This window comes from Sceloporus occidentalis, unplaced genomic scaffold (assembly GCF_023333645.1).
Source record: "Sceloporus occidentalis isolate IW3139 unplaced genomic scaffold, rSceOcc1.0.p SCAF_14, whole genome shotgun sequence".
Classification (NCBI taxonomy): domain Eukaryota; kingdom Metazoa; phylum Chordata; class Lepidosauria; order Squamata; family Phrynosomatidae; genus Sceloporus; species Sceloporus occidentalis.
The window spans coordinates 1828634-1850412 of NW_028316994.1; the positions used below are offsets into that span (position 1 = coordinate 1828634).

Here is a 21779-nt window from a genome sequence, read left to right on the forward strand (position 1 = left end):
TGTGTTCCCATTTGACAGGTTGGGAAATGAAAGAGGAAAAGAACAATATTTTGTGTAGGCTCTATAACTTGCTTTATTCTAATGTCACAGCCAGTTTTCCTGGCTTCTGCCAGAATGACTGAATGAGAGAATCTTTTTCTCTCCTGCCTGTAGAGAGAGAAGCTTCAGCTTTATGCCACCTATGCCAAAGATCACAACAAGTTCCAGTCTGCCCTGGCTTCACTTCGAGCATCCAGCAAGGTATGAGCTGAGGACCACATGAGATGTGGGGGTGGAGGTTCAACTTTGACTTTTTGGGGTGGGCAAAATTAATAGCTCAGCTGGTGGTTGCTAAAAGGAGCTATTTTGCCTCACAATGGCTTCCTTTCACTCACTGGCAAATGGAATGCCTCACAGTGATGCGGAGGAGTGTGGAGAAAATGGATCCAAGACAACAGTGTTCAACCAGAGTTGGATGTACATTGTGTTACCAATGTGTCATGTTTAGAATTTCTGTATGGCCATCTCCAGACAAGAGTTTTACTTTGCAATCACCTTGCCACAAATGTCACATTTTACATGGGATTCCAGTCTTATCTTCCTTTGATAAACCTTCCAATGTTTTCCCACAATTTTTTCTGTTTTTTCTCTTAGCTGAAACCTCTGCTAAGAAGAGAAAGACAGAGTAGGCAGAGATTTGATTTGTGATACTAGAAGCCCCCAAATTTAGGTGGGCAGCAGCCAGATGTCAGGAAGCTACATTGCCTTTCATGTGATCTTGAAGGGCTGTATAACACTTGGTGGAATGCATTTTTTCAATCTTTTATTTATTATTTTGCAGGGGAAGCTCAAAATAGTAATCCACATCCCCTGGGATCATAGAGGGCTAATTTTCCATGTCTAGGACTAGGAGAAGGAGGGTTTTTTAAAACCCAAAAATTACCCAAGGGGTTGAAAGAAGACTTTAAAAACAACCTTGAGGGCTACATGTGACCCTTGGGTCACATTTCCTACCACTGCCCTAGTATTCCATTGGAAAGCACCCTTCATCTTGATTTTCTCTTTAGGTGGTGGTGGTGGGGAAGGTAGTGGGGCAGGCTGGTGTAGTGAGGCCAAAGGACTGAGTGCTCAGTCTTTGGGTTTTCACTGTCTGTAAGCTCAAATGTCTTTATCTCCATTCTCCTTGCAGAAGAGCCCGGCAGAGCTGCATGAGGACGGGCATGCAGCCCGCACTTTGCGCGTACCCTTGGAGCAGCTGGAGCGGTATCGGCGCTTCCTGGGTGAGCTGCTGCGTGAATGCGAGCTCGAGCGGGGGCCTGAGCGCCAAGCCCTTCAGGAGGCCCAGCAGCTGCTGGAAGCCCAGGAGCAGCGAGGCAGGGATCTACTAGCTGCCGAGCAGATCCGGGGCTGCGAGGTGAGCGCATGGGCGCTCCCAGCATGCAGCACTGCATCCTTTGTGCTGCATAGCTGTGCATGTGTTGCTTCCTTCCCTGCTGCTTATTCCACACCCAGCTTGATTTATCCTATGCTCTAATACTTGCTTGGCTGTGGGATCCTTTGCCAGATTTTATACTTTCTACATTTTAAGGTCTTTGCCCTAGCACAGGGGTATACCGAGTAAGAGCACCTAATTAGCAAACTGGAGGCATAGGGGCACTTTTACTGCTTCTTTTGGTACTGGGTGAGGAGGGAGGGAGTGGACAATGTGAGCCTCAGGGCACTGAGCAGCACTCCTCTGTCCCTGCAGATGAAATTGTCAGAACAAGGGCCGCTCCTGCAGCGTGGTGAGCTCACTCTGCTGTGCGGGCGTCGTAAGTGCCAGCGTCACCTCTTCCTCTTTGAGCAGCTGTTGCTCTTCACCAAGTGCAAGGGAGCTGAGGGTGGCTACGTCTGCAAACAGGCCTTGCAGGTAGGAGGAGAGATCATCATGGAGATTGCCTTTTCTTGGAACTTGTAACTGAACAGTACTTCTAGCTCCAGACTGATAGATATATTGTTTGGAATCGCCACCTTTGTTTGGGGGAATACATGTGATTGTTAGATTTGCCTATGAAACAAACAAAATGGTGGATGGGATTTAAGAAAACAAGGATCTCTTGGACCACTGGGCTGTAAATAGGAATAAAATTTAGCAAAGACTGGTGGACAGCATTACATATTAGAAATCAAAATGCAGCTGGGGCAGGGCTGGCTAGTTCATTAGTACCTGTTCTGACATAATGGGGTAATGTTATGTTCCCAGCTGGGAGCAAAGGCCAACATTTTAGATCAGAGATTCTTATTTGAGACCCTTTTCTAGATGTCCTGTTGCCCTTTGCAATAAGATTGGTCTACCTTCCCCTGCTCTGCATATTTCTCAGTATTGAATAAGGATGTCCTAGATGCAAATGACTTAAATAAGATATCTACTTAAAATTTCCACTAACGTTCTCCCCATATTTTCTTTTGGCACAGACTGCTTCTATGGGGCTGACAGAGAGTGTGGGACCTACTGGGCTACGCTTTGAGCTGTGGTTTGGACGAGGATCAGCCCGGCAGGCCTACACACTGCAGGCAGCCTCTGCTGAGATCAAACATCAGTGGACAAATGTGATAGCCCAACTGCTGTGGAGACAGGGTATGAGCATATGAGAATAGACACCCAGTAGGGCAAGACTGGTTATCATGGCTATGTTTTTGCAAATTGTTACCTTGCTTTAAGAAATCCTCAGGGATATTTTACCATTTTCACTGACAGAGAAGAAAAGACCTAGAAGTCTGAACTCTTCTTCTAAGGGGAATTGTTATTTAATTTATTTTGAAGATGGCCCTCCACCTTTCAGTTAGAAATATCAGCCTGATTTATATCAATCAATCAATCACTACTAAAAACACAATAAAAACCAGCTTCAAGAAACAAATCTGATCTAAATAACAGAAAATAAATTTAAAGGATGGCAAAATAAAGCATTTTCTTAGCACTGAAATGGTTTTGGAATGGGCAACTGGTGAGCCTCTGGGGGACAGATCATTCCAAACGCAGGGTGCCACCACATAAAAGACTTTTTCCTTAATAACCACTGCCACTTTAGTTGCTGAGGTAGCCTAGAGGGGGCTGTAATGACCTTCAGTGTTTAGGTAGGACCATGTGGAAATAGATATCCTGTCAGTCCTTACTCTTTAAAACTGGGGTAGGTGGGTATAATATACTCCAGTCCCATTCAGGTGCAACAGCCATTTTATACAGCAGATACCACAGGGGGTGCAGAGCAGCTGTAATACATATTTGTTTTTTGCAGGGGGAGGCAATGTAGTGTGTGTCATGCAATCTTCCTGCTGCCCATAAACTGATCTGCAGTTCTCTGGTACAGTGTGAAATCATGTCCTGTCACCAGTACTGAAGTAATATCTGTAACTGCCATTCCAGTTAGCTTCTGTGTGTTGATGACATGGGGAATCTTGTACTTTTTCCTCAAGCAGTCAAGTGTCACTCCTCCTGTAGTGGTTCTATCAGTCATTGAAAGGAGAGTCTGATTTCTCTACAAAAAGGGAAAGAAAAGGAGAATTTTGGGGCATTTTGGGGGCATCACAGGTCACAATCCTTCCTTGTGGAGAAAATATGTAGTTCTGCATTTCAAATCTACAAACAGTATAGGAAAAAGACATAATTGTTTAATACATTCTGTTACTAATGCTGCTTTCTGCTTTCCACGTGAGGTTAATGTGGAGAATAAAAGGCACAAAAAAAAAAAAAAAAGAGTTGCATGGAATGATTTTTCTTTGGTGATTTGGGAAAATTCTGCTAAGGTAACTGATAGGACTTGTAGGATATCAGACGCAGAACACGTTAGGTGTTTTTCCTTTCTCTTCCCTTCCACTGCTTCAGCTGCCCATCCATCTGTCTCCATGAGCATATCTTCCTGCCCTGCCCAGCGTTTGGCCCCTCTTGGCCTGGGTTCTGGGCCTCCTCCTGGGTTGTCATTGCCTGGACACTTTGAGGAGGAAGAATGGGACCTGGATGTCAAGCCCATTCCAAGAGGTGAGTTCACTGACGTTTTCTCTGTCTTCTCTGTGAGAATCACTGTTCATGTTTGTACTTATGTCTTATATTTCTCTTTCTGTTAGCTGAGACCTCTGAGTCTGCAGGAACCTCCCCAGTCCACCCAGAACCACTTAGACAAGGAAGAGGATCATTGCCCAGCAGCATCACTGCTCTAGGGCACCACCAGTCGGTGAGTTTACTGAAAGCTAAATGACTGTTGATGAAGTCTGTTTTTCTGAGCCTGTTCATATACTCTTTAGATTTCACTAAGGCTGCAGAGAGAGGCGGGAAGTTGTGTATTTTAACACTCCTCCATTGACAGAAACTCCCTATACTTTAAGAAAAGCCAAGCATAGCAAGGATGAAAGGTTTAACCCAATGTCTCCATGCAATACTAGTTTCCTAAGGAATCTAGAATACACTGTCTGCAATCTCCAGATGTCTGGAATCTGAAGTGCTACCGTCCAGAAAAAGGACTTATGCTGGTTGTATAAACTGATCCATTTGTGAAGTACCCAGTGTAAAGGGTACTTTTATACAGAGGGTGGGAAAGCTTTGGCCTTCCAGTTATCTGGTTTTGGATTTCATCTCCCAGAAGTCCTAGTCCACAAGGGATTGTGGGAGCAGCAGTTTCCCCACTCTTGCTTTAAGACTTTCAGAGGGGTACACACCCCACCCTCCTCTCCCTTCCTGTCACACAGGTATGAAAGCACCAGGAGCATACTCTTCTAGCATATGAACAAAACTCTATGTCGAGTGTGCTTTTTGTGTGCAAGACGGTATGATCCTCCTGTCCCTTCCCCCTTTAGGGTTCACCATGATGGCTTTCATATGTTTTCTTTATTTGCCAGATGTCTGGCGTTGCCGGCGAACCAGTGACCCCACTCTGAGGCCATGGCGGCCAGGTACTACAGCGCCCACGCCAAACCTCTCTACCTTTGTGCCCTTGAACCCCAACTTCTTTTTCCTGCTACTGACTGTCCCTCTTTTCCCTGAAGTACAGCACATGGCATTCCCCCACCTTTCTTAGTCTATATTTCCAGACATACCTCCTTATCCCACAATTTTACTTTATCCTTGTTTAAATGTGTGATTAAATGTGTGCAGGTGCTTTTTAAAAACGTCTGTTTCCTCTTCTTGCAGTTCCTCTGTCTTTGTATAGCAAACCCAGTTGTCTCTGTACTACTGCCATTTAAAATTTCTCTTAATACTTACAGAGCCAGTTTAATGTTACTAACAAAGTTAGTTGAGATTGGGCATGTTCTTACAAGGTAACCGTGGGCAAGTCATCATTTCTCAGCTTCATCTCCCCTATCTGTGATAAAAAAGAAATAATATTAATCTGCCTTGCAGATTTGTTGTAAACAATTATGGAAACAATTTAGGGGTAGCACTTTAAATGCTATGTATTTTTTTAAAGGACTACAAAATATATGCTTTATTTCAGAGTATAGTGCTGTATGCCTTCTCTTCAAAGGACTTAAATAGACTTAAAATCCACTTTGAATTTCACAAGTCTGGGATGGCTTTCAGGAATATTGGTGCAAAACATAAACATGAATAGATGATTGAGGGTGGATAGTCAGCAAACCTTTTGGGCAGTATTAGAAGTCTTTCTTTGTATCAGGGCACTCAGTTGTCCCTCTTTCTTTTGCAGCATTGGGTGTGGAGCCTACACCGGAAGCTCTTTCCCCCTGGCAGTCATGGAAGGCAGGACTCAATCCCCAGGGACTCCGGGAACAGAACAGTCTGAGTCCCACAGGACACTGTAGGGGGGACATGGCATAAATGGGTGTTGTTGTCTAGCAGTACTGTGACCTGCTCCCACCAAGTCACCTGATGGTTCTCCTACGCACATCACTTTGCTACCATCCGATAGGAACACCCAGACTTGGCTGCAATTCAACCCTGGGATGCTTCTGTCCCACCACACAGTACCCATCCAGTGCCTTTCCCACCATTTTCTTGGGCTGTGAAATTACTGAAAGCTGTTGGCTGAGAGGAATGCCATGTGCTGATGCTGTTGGTGGTGAGAAGAAGTTGTGTACCAGGCAAAAGAGGTCAACCAACGAAGTCCATGTTGTAGACTAGGAGGAGGAAATTCTGCTGTGTCAGCACTTATCCATCAGTGATCAGTTCACCCAGTCTACTGAAATTGCTCCATTTCCTGGTGCTCTGTCTCCAATCACAGCTGTGAGTTCCTGGACAAATTGATATTTTACTTAGTCTGATGGGAGATGAAAGGGAGAACCTGAAATGCAGTTACTAAGCAACTGTGGGAAGTACTTTTTGAACTACAAGCAGGTCAACTCCAGAGGAAAAGGAGGAGGAAAGAGTTGTGACTAGAGGTTGCACTGGTGGAGGAGGTGATTGTACCAGAATATAAAGCCACCACTACTCATCTAAAGATGCTCAGAGGCATCTGCAGCTGAATCAGGGAAACTCTGAGTGATAATAAAATTATAGTTGATGCTGGGGAAGGCTTTCCTGGAACTGTGCACCTTTAGGATGCAGAGAGGAAGGGGACACCCATTTGGATTCTTTCACCATAATTGGAAAAAACATAAAGAAAACTAGCATGTCAAGGGTTCTAGACTTGTCATATTCTTGATGTGTACTAATTTTTTAAAAAAAAAACGTCTGGAGAGGTTTGCCAAGCAAGAGCACTTGGTAAAGTGTCCCTTCTACACACTACACATAGTCTGAGGACATACAGTCCAAGAAAGGCTGGGCTACATTTCTGCTGCACATAGGATATTCTTCCTAATACACAACACACAAGTGGGCCTTAAAAGGCACAAAATATGTAACGAATGAAAACATGCTTGTAATTGGAAGACAGTGCATAAGATAGGCAAAGTCTGGAAGACTTTTTATTTAGCAGACTTGTAAAATTCATCAATATTTTAAATATCAATTCCAAGGAAATTTAACAGCCCTGTTATATATGCTTTGTCCAATTCTTGGCCGATTACTGTGGATCTCTACTAACCACCACTGCTCTTTTGGGATTACAACAAATTTCTCCATTTACAACCACTTTTTAAAAGGGGATCGCTGCTAGTCTGCACAAATTATTCTGCCACACTCTCCCCATTTTGGGATTAAAACAGATTTCTCAATTTATAACCACTTTTGGGGGGTTGGGGGACAGACTAGTGCTACTGTTTTGATCTAAATTACTGGGATAAAATATATTAGAGAAAAGCAGCAAGCTAGACATAGGAGAAGGTGTATGCATTTACATTCCTTTTATGTATAAAAGGTGTTCATTTTTCAGTAAAAGTGGTCCGATGGGTAAGAAGTGCATCATTCTTCCCCTGCTTGCATTTTATCTCCCTGAACACTCTTCTCCTTGAATGCTCAAATGAGACATTACTCTCATTATGTGGTCAGTAACCATGTCTGGATGTTTTCTTTCTGTACTTAATTTTTGTTTTTAAATACCAGTAGGTGCAAGTGACATGTATAATTTTCATCAGGAGCACAACAAGCAGTGTGCTTTAACTTTTCTTTAACCATAATCTCAGTAAAATCAACTCTTGGCTCTGATGCTAGCCCATAGCCACCAATGGGAGTTTCCCCCCCTTAAGGCTGCTAACAAGAGGGGGAGTTGTTAATCAGGATTGGGGATAGGAAGTATTCGATTTCTCATGTCCTATTGGATATACCTAGCCCACATTTCAGACTAGTACAGTACATTTTTAAAAATCTCTTAGGCATGGTTACTAACCCCATGACTGGATAATGTCTGGTTTGTCCTCAGATGAGCTTCAAGAATAGGAATGACTTCAGTATTTTAATCATTTTGCTATCTTAACTGGATCAACCTCCTCTGCCTCATTTAGTGGATGGTTCCATATTTTAAGTATGCTATTATTCATCCCTTCATTCTCAGGCCTAAACTCTATTGTTAGTCCTGAGTAGAGCAACAATTCAATAGATTTACTATACTTGGGACTAACCAACATGATGTCAGCCTAAGACTGCATGTGTAGATTAAAATGCTCATTTCTCCATACAAAAATGTTCCTTGCACACAGAAAACCGACATGTCGGGAAACAGGCTAGGTGAGAACTCAACTCCCTGATATTTAGTCTTCTAAGTGCAGGGATTTTTCTTTCTGTAGGAGCAGCCTCTACTTGAGCCTCTGTGTGCCAGTAAGAAACAATGCAATCCAGGTACAGTTGTTTAGTGCCTCATCTTCCGTTTGTGAAATCTTGTCCCAACTCATTCACCTGCAAAATTTAGGGGACTTGAGTAGAAGATTTGAGTTTTCATAGCAAAGACAAGCAGTTTTTGTACTCAAAACAATAATACCAGGCTTGGATTTTGTAGCATCTACAGTTCTTCAAATGGCTATATTTTATTTGAGTGCTGTGCACTAAGGGAAAAAAATGAAGTCTCTGGAACTTGAGCTGAATTTACTCCTTGGAGAAACTGGAACCCTCAGTATTGCAGTGTTTCCATAAAATGAAGGTTTTCTAAAGAGGAGCTATGGCTGCTCTGCAGGCTGGGTAGAGTGCTATAGTTGTGTCGGTTGAGAGAAATCAGAATGGGCATAATGTCATTATTTGATTGAAATGTACAGTGCTTTAAAAACTGCATGCTGTGCAGATTGATTGTTCAGGCCCAGGTGCTAAGGAAACTTAAATATGGTGGAAACACTCCATTTTATAACCCATTTGATGAATGCTTTCTAGCTATTGCTGCCCACAAACTTAAGCCATCATAAGGTACTAAGCAACCACCTTGGGCCTCTGTAAATTAATGGTTATCGTTGCTAAACATGTAATCTTGTCAAAATAATCAGTCAGGTTTGTCTGAAAAGACCGTATTTTATATATAAAAAAGCATGCTGAAATACCTTATTCGCTTCTGTTATTGTGTTCTTCAGTTACAGAGGTACCTGCTTTTCCATTAGTTTACTTTGGTTATTTATCAGCTTGGACTGTTATTGCAATTATTAGACCCTTTTTACTTGTCACTGGGTTTTGATTGTGTTTTTTGTTTGTTTGTATTTAGCTTTTAAAATTGCAACAATGCTTTACTTCTAGCTGTTTAGCTTCGGTAGAGGCTCTTAGAGGGTGAGACTTCTCTTCAATCAACTCTTTTAACAACTATATGTGCCCTTGGCATCCGCTGGGGTTTGGTTAAATACAATGGCATAGTTATAGGCAAAAACAAGGTTTGCTTTTGAAATTTATATATATTCGGGAATACAGTGGGCCCTTGGTATCCGCTGGGGTTTGGTTCCAGGACCCCCTCCATGGATACCAAAATCCATGGATGCTTGTTCCATTAAATACAGTGGCATAGTGAAATGGCATCCCTTATATAAAATGGCAAAATCAGGGTTTGCTTTTAGAATTTATATATATATTTGAATATTTTCAAGCCCTGGATGCTTGAATCCATGGATGCCAAGGGCTGGCTGTATTTTCAAGCCATGGATGGTTGATCCTGAGCAGAAGAAAAATCCGTGGATAATAGAGGGCTGACTGTATTGCTGATTTGTTTTAGGCACTTGGGCATTGATTTCATTGAAATTGACGGAGCTCCTTTATGAAGAAATATTACGTTTATTTACATCCGCAGCCAGGTTGCCTCCTCCCCAGCCCCAGTTTAGTTTCTTGTGTGATCCTATGGATGTTTACTCTTATGCTTGACCTGGCTCCAGCCTTTCTATTCCCCCCCTTCTCTCCCACATGAGGGGTGGGCATGCAGAGGGAGGAATACAATGGAAGAAGAAGGCCCCTTTCCTGGCCTATAGGCCTGTGTGTACCCACTCTGGCAGAGAGGCCTATGGAGGAGGTGAATGAAAACCTGGCCTATGGTCGCTAGGCAACCATAATGTCCCTGTTCCTACTCCTTTTCCTGAGCTGACCCAAGAGGGGCTGAAGAGCAACACCGAGGGGCCCTTTAGGCAGGCCTCAGACTATGGCCTGGCAAGAAGGCCAGATTCTTGCTCATCACTTGTACATAATCCTTCCCCAGTCCCTTCGTATCAGTTCACAAGTCTGGCTGCGGCCATGATGCGGAGGACCGCCAGAGGACCTGGCCACCACTTAGCATTTTCTCCTCCCGACCCTCACAGCTCAACAATGCCACAGGAAAGGATTCCCCCCCATGCTTCCCCAGCGGCATTTTGTCAGAACCGAAAATGGCTCTCGGTGCCAAAGAATTTAGCTGCACTGACTTTGCAGCAGACAGTCCTGCCAGACATTGCCCTCGTCTGCTGCAAAAGTGTTACTTAGATGGGGTTAGGCTCTGCCAAGCTGGCCATGCCAATTGTGCGCTTCCTACACACACACACACACACACACACCCCTCTTTATCATGGCACAAGAGAGCATACAAAGCCATTCTGTGCCAAGGTACTGTTCTCCTGCCTTCCCTTTCTCCGCTGCATATTGCATGCCATCAAAACTAAAGGGAGGGGGACACAGTGCGCCAGGCTGATGGTGGCGTCCCTCTATGACTGCTGTGGTGCAGAGACAGAGCAGATAATGCTTGTCTGTGCCAAGATGGTGCCTTGCTCACCGCCCCCCCCCCCCCCATCCTCCCCACTCCTATCCTGCTCAGTCAAAGGCAGGCCAAGCCTGCCTCCGCCATCCAGCAGCTTCTCATCTGCTTCCATGGAACAACACTGTCTGGCTTTGCCAAACCAGAGGGGGCACATTCTTTGCTGACTCCCAATAATGCTTCATGTGAGCCTTGTTTATCAAATGCCATTCTTGGAGCAAGAAGTGTCCCTCCATGTTCTCGGCTCATCAGACTCATCAGACAATTAAAAAACATAGCAGTGTTCACCTGGAAAATTTAATACGAAGAAGGAATCTTTTGTAGCACCTTTGAGGCTTAAGGTACAATAACGGCCCAAATCCACAGTGAGACCTTGATGGAAGCAACCCAAATGCAAGCTTTGGAAGCTTCCAACAATTTAAGTGGTGCATTTAGGTTTGCTCCATCAAGGTCTCACTGTTTTGTGGATTTGCGCTGTTAGTATATTTTGCCATAGGGCCAATGTGGCACAGTGGTCTGAATGTTAAAATTACAACTCTTGGAGACCAGGGTTCAATTCCCTCCTGGGCCATGAAACCAAATGGGTGGCCTTGGGCAAGTCACATCTTCTCGGCCTCAGGTGCAAGGCAATAACAAACACCCACTGAACAAACCTTGCTAAGAAAAGCCCATAGGATAGGGTTGCCTTAGGGTTGCCCTAAGTCGGAAATGACTTGAAGGCACACAACAACAGAGTGCCAACACCCCTGGAAATCCAAGGGTAGTAGCTGTGTTGGCAATATAGCAAAACGCAGCATCGTCCAAAAGCCACAAAAGTGATACCTTGATATCAAAACAAAATAGTGATCCTTATTTGGTCCACACCTTGCAGACCTAAGTCTCCAAAAGTACACATCCAGGGGTGCAGCATCATCCAAAATCCCCCAAACTCTGTTTTGTGGATTCTGGATGACGCTGTACCCCGGGATGTGTACTTTTGGAGACTTCAGTCTGCAAAGTGCTACAAGAGCCCTTTGTTTGTGGGACTCTGTGTGTGTGTTACACCACACATCCTCTTCCTTGCATATTCTTTCTGAGGGCCACCTCTAATACCCCCTTTCCCAACCTTTTTTTGAAAGCAGAGTTCCCCCTTCCAACCCCCCCCCATGCCACACAACAGACCCAACTAGTGTGCCCTATTTTGTGTATATAATTGTGTGTTTTGTTTCATCAATACAGTTTCCCCTCCATTTTCTCCTTTTCTTTCCCCCCAATTCTTTCTCCTTTCCAATGCCCCCCCATAACCCCCCCAACTCCTGTGGCCTATTCTGAGGTTGTGTGTGTTTTCTCTTTGCTTCCTCAGGCCCAACAGACCAGGCAGTACTAGCCCAATACATTTATTCCTCTCCCTCTATTTTCTTCTTACCCACTTCCAACCCCCCCCCCCCCCCGCCAGACAACCCCCCAACTCCTGTTTTCTGGTGTGTGGATATAGAATTATGTGTTTTGTTTCCCATTGCTATATCACCAATACATTTTTCTCCCCTCCCTCCATTTTCTCCTCCTCTTCCCCACTTCCAACCTACACAAGTGCCACACAAAATACCCAACTCCTGTGGCCTATTTTGTGGTGCGTGTGTGTATAATTGTGTGTTTTGTTTCCCTTTGCTTCCCCATGGACTAACAGACCAGGCAGTACCAGTCCAATATACTTCTCTCGCTTCCCTCCCTTTTCTTCTCTCCCACCTCCAACCTCCCTCCCCCCACAATGCCATACAACACACCCAACTCCTGTGGCCTATACTGAGGTTGCGTGTGTGTGTGTGTGTGTGTATATATATATATAATTGTGTTTTGTTTCCCGTATGCTTCCTCACCACATTTCTCCCCTTTCCCTCCATTTTCTCCCTCATCCCCCTCTATGTGCCACACAACCCACACCCAACCCATGGCCTATTCTGATGTTGTGTGTGTATACATACATATATGTGTGTGTGTATGTTTATATATATGTGCGCATGTGTGTTTTGTTTCCCTTATGCTTCCTCACCAGTACATTTCTCCCCTTTCCCTCCATTTCCCCTTTCTCTTCCATCCTTCACACCCAACCCGTGGCCTATTCTGATGTTGTGTGTGTGTGTGTGTGTTTATATATATGTGTGTGTTTTGTTTCCCTTATGCTTCGTCACCACTACATTTCCCCCCTCTCCCTCCATTTTCTCCTTCTCTTCTCCACTTTCCAACCTCCCTCCTAGTGCCACACAACACACACAACTCCTGTGGCCTACACTGAGGTTGTGTGCGTGTATACATACATAGTGTGTGTGTGTGTGTGTGTATATATATATATATATATATATATATATAACATTGTGTGTTTTGTTTCCCTTATGCTTCCTCACCACTACCTTTCTCCCCTCTCCCTCCATTTCCCCCCTCTCACCCCCTTCTCTTCCAGCCTCCCCCCAAGTGCCACACAACAACCCACACCCAGCCCCTGTGGCCTATTCGGAGGTTGTGTGTGTGTGTGTGTGTGTTGTTTTGCTGCCACATGGGCCTAGCAGTGCAGGCAGCCCCATTTTCTCCTCTCTCTCTCTCCCCCTGGAAAAGGGGCCAAGGGTCGGTGCCCAGCCGCCTCGCACAATGGAGCCGGGCAATCCCTGGCCGCGCATGGCTCAGAAATGCAAATCTCCGCCGCGGCTGCCTGCGGCTCCGTACAATGGAAGGGAGGGAGCGGGAGAGAGAGAGAGAGAGGGAGAGAGGGAGGGAGGGAAGGAGGAAGAAGGAGAAGAAGAGTGAGAGAGAAAGAGAGAGAGAGAGGAGAGCGGGGGGAGCCCCATTGGCGGGGAGGGAGGCGGCGGCGGCCACGCTCTCTCTCTCTCTCTCTCTCTCTCTCTGGGGCCCAGCCCTGACGACGACGCGGCGGGGACCCGGAGAGAACCCCCTCCTCCTCCTCCGCCTCCTCCGCCTCGCCGCCGGTGAGTAGGAGCCGCGCTGCGCCGCCTCGTCCGCCCGCCCACCGGGCGGCCCCCTCCCCAGAAAACCCGCCCGAGAGCGAGCCTCCCCTCCTTCCCTCCTTGGCTCTTTTTCCACCGCTTCTGCTGCACCCAGAGCAGGTGCAGGAGGAGGGAGGGAGGGAGCAAGGAAGGAAGGAAGGGGGGAACCGGGCCAAGCCGGGGAAAGCGCCCGGGTCATCCGGGGATAGTGGAGAGCCCGACTCCGCCGACGCTAGGCCTCAAAGGCCTCGGGCTCCGGGCTTCCTTATCCCCGGATGACCCGGGCTCCCCCCCCCCCCCGTTTAAGGACTTCAGGGCGAGGAGGCCCCCTGCTGCCTCCAGCCACGTGACCCCAGTTGGGGTGATAAGGGTGGGGGGTCTTTATAGCCACCCCCCTCTCTCTCTGGAAGTGGTTTTAGTATGGAGGTGGGTTGAGAGAGAGATACACACACTTTATGGGGAGGGAGGGAGGGAGGGAGGGAGGGAGGGAGAGGGGGGTTTGGGGGAGTATGTGGGGGAGAAGGGGGGATAATGGAGGCCACCCACAACCAAAGCAGGGGAAACAAAACAAACAAACCCCAAACATTCCCCAGTCCTATAAACTGAATTTGGGATAAATGGGGGGAGGCTGGCCCCCCCAAACTCCCCCCCCACCTCTGAAGTGGTTTTGGGGAGAGGTAAAGAAAGACTCCATGAAGGTTTGGGGGAAGTGGGGGTGTAAGATGAGGGGATGTGTTAGCCTCCTCCACCCCGAAGGAGGGCCTTCTCAATATGTAGGGTCTTCTCAATGTCTATGTAGGGCTTTATCAATTTGCCCCCCCCCCACCCCCAAATGTAGGGCCTTCTCAGTTTTTTCCTCCCCTTCCCCAAAACCACTTCAGAGGTGATGGGGGCCCACCTCTAGGCAAATGGAGGCCACTGCCAATGCCAAGGGGACAGGGAATAGAAATGTCAATTCCTGTTTGTTCGTGACCTGGATTTGGGATAATGGGAGGCCCCAAATAAATAGGAAACGGAGGGAAATAGTCAATAGAGGGAGAGAGAGAGAGAGAGAACTGGACCCAAATTTATGAGGTGTGAGGAGAAGGATAGTTGGGGGTGACTGTGGGGAGCATAGAGAGCTGAGGGTCCTGACCCCAAAGGAGGACGAGGCACTTGCAAAATGCAGGACCTTCTATAGGAAAATGGAGGCCACGACCAAAGCGAAGGGAAAGACACTAATGCAAATGGAAATTCGTGTTTCTTCATTACCCGAATTTGGGATAACGGGGCCCACACTATAGCAGATTCACCATCTCTGAAGTGGTTTTGGGGAGGTTAATTGAGAGGGAGAGAGAGAGACTTTATGGGGTGTAAGGGAAAGAACAGTTGGGGGTATCTGGGGAGCATAGTGGCCTGGGGTCCTGACCCCGAAGGAGGACAAAGCACTTGCAAAATATAGGACCTTCTAGGAAAATGGAGGCCGTGGCCAAGGCAGAAAAAACCCCAAATACTCCCCCATCCTGTGGACTGAAATTTGGGGTAAACCTCTGAAGTGGTTTTGCAAAGGGAGGTGAATTAGGAGATTGAGAGAGAGACCATGAGGTTTGAGAGAAAGGAGGGTTGGGGGATGTGTTAACCCCAAAGGAGGATGAGGCACTTGCAAAATGTAGGATCTTCTAGGGAGGCCACTGCCAAAGCAAAGGGAAAGACACTAACAGAAACGTAAATTCCGGTTTCTTCGTGACCTGAATTTGGAATAATGGGGCCCCCTCCATCACCTCTGAAGTGGTTTTAGGCAGGGAGATAAATTGAGAGAAAGAGAGAGAAAGACATTTTATGGGGTGTGAGGGAAAGGACAGTTGGGGGTGTCTGTGGGGAGCATAGTGACCGGGGGGGGTCCTGACCCCAAAGGAAGACAAGGCACTTGCAAAATGTAGGACCTTCTAGGAAAATGGAGACCATGACCAAAGCAAAGGGAAAAACACTAACAGAAATGTAAATTCATGCTTCTTCGTCTTCTGCGTGGCCCCTGCCCCAACTACGTGACCCGAATTTGGGATAGTGGGGGGAGGCTCCTCTGAAGTGGAGAGGGACTGTATGGAGTGTGAGGGGAAGGAGGATTGTGGGGAGTAGGGCGAAGGGATGTGTTAACCCCAAAGGAGGACGAGGCACAAGCAAAATGCAGGACCTTCTATAGGAAAATGGAGGCCAGGACCAAAGCGAAGGGAAAGACACTAATGGAAATGTAAATTCGTGTTTCTTCATTACCCGAATTTGGGATAAAGGGGCCACACTATAGAGTGTGAGGAAAAGGAGAGTTGGGTGTATGTGGGGATGTCAGACCCCAAAGGAGGATGAAGCACCTGCAAAATGTAGGACCTTCCAGGATAGTGGAGGCCATGACCAAAGGTGGGGGGGGGGGGAGGAGGAAACTACTCTCTAGCCATGTGACCCGAATTTGGGATAATGGGGGCCTCAACCCTCCACCTCTGAAGTAGTTTGGGGGAGGGAGGTGAATTCTAGGAGATGGAGGCCATGATCAAAGCAAAGTGGAAAAACGCTCCCAGAAAAATAAAGGGGTGCCTCTTCGTCCTCTGCATGGCCCCTGCCACGTGACCCAAATTTGGGCTAATGGGAGGGGGCACCTCTGAAGTGGTTTTGGGGAGGGAGGTGAAAAGAGAGACCCTATGGGATGTGAGGGAAAGGAGGGTTGGGAGGTATATGGGGAGCAGAATGACTGGGTGTCCTGACCCCAAAGGAGGACAAGGCACTTGCAAAATGTAGGACCTTCAAGAAAGATAGAGGCTATGATCAAAGCAAAGGAAAAATAATTCTAGAAATGTAAATTGATGCTTTTTTAACCTGTTCAAAATGGAGGTGAGTTCCATATTCCTCCAGGACTCCTCCAGGAAAGTTGAAATGGAGGACAGGACCTGGGAAATTGGGGTTGAAGGCACCTCTGGGAGGGGTGTGTGTGTGTGTGTGTGTGTACACACACTTGGGAAGGTTTAGCAGGTGGCTTGGAGGCCATGCTAGTAGTGGGGCTAGGCTGTGTTGTGTGTGTTTGTGTTGTGTAGATGGCATCCCATGTGAGGTGCTGAAGAGACCAGGTCCCAAAAGAGGCCACACATTTCCCCCTCTCCAGGGCATCCTTTCCTACAACTTTAACTCCTGTTGCCCAGTCCCATTTTTTTAATGGAAAAAAATCAATAAATCCTATTATTATTAATAGACTCAATGGAAAAAGAGGGGTGCAGTGTGTGTGTGTGTGTGCGTGCGTGTATGGGGGCATCGTATAGCGCAACAATGAACAGTTGTGATTGGGGTCCAGTTGTGTGGGGTTCATAGTGGGAAGAGGCTTCTTCTGGAAAACCAGGGATGCAGTGTGTGTGGGGTCAGTAGCTCTCCATGGCATCCCACCACCTGTTTCTCTCCTGTTGGGGGGGGGGGGGATACCTTTCTTCCTCAGTTCCATTTTTTTTTCATGATCCTGCAGTGCCACGAAATGTTGTGCATGGGATGTGTATGTTGTAAAGGGGAAATCTTACAGCCTAACAACACGAAGTTATGATTCTCAAGGACTTCTAAACTTAACACTCCCAACGCGAGTGTGTGTGTGTGTGTGTGTGGGGGGGGGGGTAGCTCTCCAGGGGATCCCACCATCTCTTTCTCTCCTATTAGGTTGGTTTGCTTTTCCTCCTCTTTTCCAGTCCCATTTTTTTTTTTGCATGCTCCTGCAATGTCACTCAATAGAAAACAAGGTGTGTGTGTGGGGTGATCTTATAGTTGTGATTGGGATCCAGTTGTGGGGGGGGGGGTTGATAATCTCCTAGTAGGAGGGGTTTTTACTTCTCCTCTTTGCCATTCCCATATTTTTTCATGCTCTTTTGGGACCACTAAATGGAGGTCAGTGTGTATATATGGGGGCAGCAGGAATGTGTGTGTGAATCTTATAGTCCAACAACAGAAAGTTGTGATTCTCAAGAACTTAAAACTTAAATCAGGGTGGGGTCAGATTGTGTGTGTGTGTGGGGGGGTTGTAGTCCTTAGTCACTGGAACAGCCCCCTTTACTCATCTCTCTTCTCTCCTTCCCCCTCTTGGAATGTGCACTGGAGCATTTGCTGAGGCAGCTGCTCCCTTTGTTTGGGGTGTGTGGGGTGGGGAAGGGGGGGTTATCTCTGTGTCTCACTGGGACAGTCACTCTCTTGTCTGGCCTGCAGGCCAAGGCAGGGCTTATGGTAGGAGTGTGGGGACTGGTGCGCGCGCTCCCATTGATATGCCCCCTCCCTCCTATTCCCTCATCAAGGCCTGGAAGTTGGCGGGAGTTGGCTTGAGGCCTGGCAGCCGCACTCTTGGGTGAAAAAACTGCCCACTTTTCCCTTAGGATGCGTTCCCCTAAGAAGCAGCCATCTTGTTTGTGTTTTTGAGTGAAACTGAACGAGCATCCTTCAGCATAGTTGCATCACCTTAAAGTGTAACACTCCCTCCCCATCTTATGCACAAACAAGCAAGGCAGGAGAGTCTTTCTCAGTCACACTGAGTAGGCTGCAAAGATTTGATATTGTGGGGGATTATTGTATTTCCTTCCCCCCCTCCGATTAGTCATTTGGGTAGTGCCATAGGCCCAGTATGGCAGGTTGCCAAAATGAATCAGCTGTCTTTTATGCAGGCTTGCAAATACCACCAGCCTTTCACTGCTGCAGGAGAACAAGGCAAGACTGTTTGATTTGGGCAATACCAGCCACAGGGCAAGCCCCCAGATATTTTCTCTTCACTCTGGGCCACCATTTTAGGCAGCTGGAGTGTTATCATCATAAGGATGTTAGGATATCATCTAGTGTGTTCTTCCTTGCTCCAGGTTTGGCCTCAGTAACAGTCATAGAGCTTGCAAAATAGTAGAAAGACCATGGAGGCTGTGTAAAGTGCCTTTCCTTCACCCCTAACCACAATCAGCTGCCCTTAACCACTCCAAACTGAGATTATGGGTTAGAATTTCACAGACATAATTTCCAAGGAGTCTTGAGCCTTGTTTCCACTATTATAAAAAGCTAAGATTTGCTCATTCGGAAAGGATCATAAAATGTTCCCACAGAACACATACACACACACCCCATCAACATGACAAGCTTTCAGGCTGCACATTTTTCAATATGGCAAGCTTTTAAGTTGTACAAAACTTTTCTTCAGGAATCAATAAAAAGTTCAAAGTAATGACTTTTTTCCCTGCCTGAGGAATGTTTCTATGAATCTCACAAGGCTGCTGCATTACGTACTCTATCTGAACCACCTTAGGGCTTGTTAGTACAAGTTTATGATGTTATTCTAAGGTTGTTATCCTGAAATAATAGCCCTTGTCTATACATGCAAAAATTCCAGGGAGTTTCCGCCACACTCCATTACTACCTTCATTCAAAGGGTGCTGTACACCATCCGACAGTAATCACAATCTAATTTTAGTTTACAACATGGTCATCTAACTCAGGGTGAGAGAAATTAAGAAAGACATGTTCAGAGGCCTTGCTCTTGCCATGGGTTGCCAAATATCTTTCAACTGATTATCACTTGACTGCGTAGCAAATCAGCATTGCTGAATTCAAGGCCTTCTATTCCAAAATCAATATTATGAGAAAATCTCTACACTAGAGACTTAAACCATTTTAATAATATGTTGTCTTCTCAGGGAATTCTGGGAACTGTAGTTTTGCAAGGATGGCTAGTGGTCTAAAAGGTCAGTGTTATTCTTACCCTCCAATTCCAATGTTATATTTTAGTAGCAAGGAAGAAGCCTTGACTGCTAAGGTGCTAGAGATCTCCTGATTGCTCTCTTGATACTGTATTCCCTGTCCATTGGAGGTAAGGAATGTATGTCTCTCGTGATGTTGTTGGACTGCAACAATCAGCATTCCTCATCTTTGACTGTTTTTGCTAGGAATGATGAAAGTTGGAGTATAACATCAGGCCTCTGCTCCTGCTGTAAATCCTCCTTTAGGAGGAGAAAAGTAATCTGTATAACAGGATGTACAAACAGTTGAATGTACATGTACATTTTGCATCTCAAGTATAAAACACACAAAGATGTGTGTGTCACATTGTAACTTGAGATAAAGGTCATGCCTATGTCTCATTGTTTGTTGTATGTACAGTCTAGAAATGATGCTGATACTACTAATAAAACATGATGACAATGATAGCAGCAGCTGCAGGGTTAAGAAAGAAGTGCTGTTCCATGAGAAGTGATAGAGAAATAAGTGAGCAACCTTGTGATAAACCTGCTATCTAAATACAATGCTTAAATGCTGCAGTATCTGTTTTTAGTTGTTTGAATTGTATCATAGAAACAGCAGATGTTTTGGTAAAACTGTTCCTGGACTGAACCATTTTAGACAGCAGGAATGGGGGATGGCTTAATTGAATGTCCCTAAATAGATGTATGTGTCTTGCAAAGAGAAAACTAGACACAAGGCCAGAAAGGTTTTGCCTAGCTTCCCTCATATGCTGGCTTTGTATGAACAATATTAACAGGAACGTGACTGGTGTTTTATTTTATTTTTTTAAGTGGGGAAGCACTGAGTTGCACACACACACACATGCATGCATGCACACTCCCAGGAAGTCGGTTCTGTGAAAGATACTGTCTTACCAATGAGAACTATCAACTCCAGACAGACATTTCTCATAGTTTCCTCTGTTCTTCTGTGAGGTCTGTTGCCCTGAGGCAGGAATGGGGGAAGGGAAGGGGATATCACATGATAAATACCGGTAGTATGAATTCACAGCTCTGATTCATGCATACCCAAATTGTGAGTTGTCAGCTAAGATTTCCACCCTCCCTCTTCTCCAACAAAGCAGGATGCCTTGAATGCAGAGGAGGCTGCTAGGCCTTGTATCACCTTCCTTCCTCTTAGATTTCCTCTCCTAAGCTTCCACACACCATACCCACCATGCTGCTCCCAAACACACACATACATGATATTCACAGGGAGTAAAATTTCCATATTGGAAATTTCCTTTGAATGTAAGATTTTAAAAAGCACATGCTGAAAACTGCATATTTTAAATACCTCCTAATGCACTTTGACCAGTCTATTGCACTCATAAATGAGAGTGGTCAAAGAGCAGATTTTCATTTTAATGGGCAAAGTGATGATTTGAAATTCCATTAGTGACTGTGGAACCGAGAAGCAGGTTCATTACTGCAGAATCCAAACTTGTGATTCTGTGGGTGTTTGCTTACCTGGTACAAGGAGGGTGATGAGCATCTGAGATATATCATATGTCCCTAGTTGGTGGGAGGTCCTTGATGCCTCAGTTGTTTACACAAAGCACTGTATAAGTGGTGCAAGCTAATACAAAGGTGGGGACCCTTTTTAAAAAAACTGGGGGGGGGGTCACAGTGCTAATATAAGCTGTCTGGTCGGCCAGCTCAAAGAATGCATTTTAGCTTGCAAGCCCTCTAAATAGACTCCATTATTTATTACACAAGAGATGGATGTCCTGCCTTGTGTGTGTGTGTGTGTGTCTTCAGACCTGTTGACCCCATGAATTTCAGAGGTGGTTTTACCAGTTCCTTCCTCTGAAATATAGCCTGCAGCACCTGGTATTTTCTGCCATGTATTCTAAGAGAAAGTGGATTGAGATGAACTGTTAATTAGTTTGCATAGTGATCAGTTCATAACACTCCACTTATGTCCCTTTGCAGATGCTTCTCCTGTGAAATAAAGCTTTTCTGACAAATAAATCACCAGATAGAGCAAGTTGGAGAGCCTGAGGCCTAAAATGTTTGGTCCAGTTGCAGCAACTGGCAGCCTTTGCCAGCATAGCCATTGGGAGGGGATGATAGAAGCTGCACCTTTAGACATGCTCAACTATATACTGCCTGACATAAAGATAGCCCCCAAATCTTCTGCAGAACCTTCAACTTGCTACCAACTAGAATTGAAACCAGTTTTGAACTTCAAATCACTGGTTCTGCATTTTAGACCTGGAGCTATAGGCTGGGAAACCTGCAGCCTGCCTGTTGCTGGAATCTGTCTCCCATCAGCTCCAGTAAGTCTGGCTAATTGTGAGGAATGATAGGACTAATAGTAATCAACATCTGGGTGACCTGCCCCTGTTAATAGTGGGTTTGTGTAACTTTTAACAGTTGAAGCTTTTCCCATAGAGGTTAGGGTGCTAAGAATTCATTCTTACAGATCCTTAGCTACTCTTCACAAAACTAGTACCGTGAAGAAAGAATGAAAGTGTTCCTGTGGTGTAGAGTGGCAGACTAGGTTTCTGGCAATAAGGGTTCAAAAC

The 21779-nt window shown here is 45.8% G+C and overlaps 2 protein-coding genes across 5 annotated transcripts in view; both read left to right on the forward strand.

Annotated features, from left to right (window-relative positions):
- The window catches only part of LOC149303495 (rho guanine nucleotide exchange factor 40-like), a 39682-nt gene extending 30815 nt beyond the window's left edge, over positions 1–8867 (forward strand). For 2 of the 3 annotated variants that reach the window (XM_089479774.1, XM_089479775.1), the window contains exons 13-19: positions 154–240; positions 1169–1393; positions 1727–1888; positions 2434–2596; positions 3845–3997; positions 4084–4190; positions 5658–8867. In XM_089479774.1, coding sequence (XP_089335900.1) covers positions 154–240; positions 1169–1393; positions 1727–1888; positions 2434–2596; positions 3845–3997; positions 4084–4190; positions 5658–5753 — 993 coding nt within the window. In that variant the 3' untranslated portion in view covers positions 5754–8867. Of the gene's footprint in view, positions 1–153; positions 241–1168; positions 1394–1726; positions 1889–2433; positions 2597–3844; positions 3998–4083; positions 4191–4851; positions 4906–5657 lie in introns of all 3 variants that reach the window. The other variant, XM_089479776.1, reaches the window with a different exon arrangement.
- Positions 8868–13325: 4458 nt separating this feature from the next.
- LOC149303496 (zinc finger protein 219-like) overlaps positions 13326–21779 on the forward strand; it is a 30289-nt gene continuing 21835 nt past the window's right edge. The window contains exon 1 of one of the 2 annotated variants that reach the window (XM_089480219.1): positions 13326–13483. The gene's annotated coding sequence lies outside the window, so the exon portion shown is untranslated. Of the gene's footprint in view, positions 13484–19658; positions 19733–21779 lie in introns of those variants that run through there. The other variant, XM_089480220.1, reaches the window with a different exon arrangement.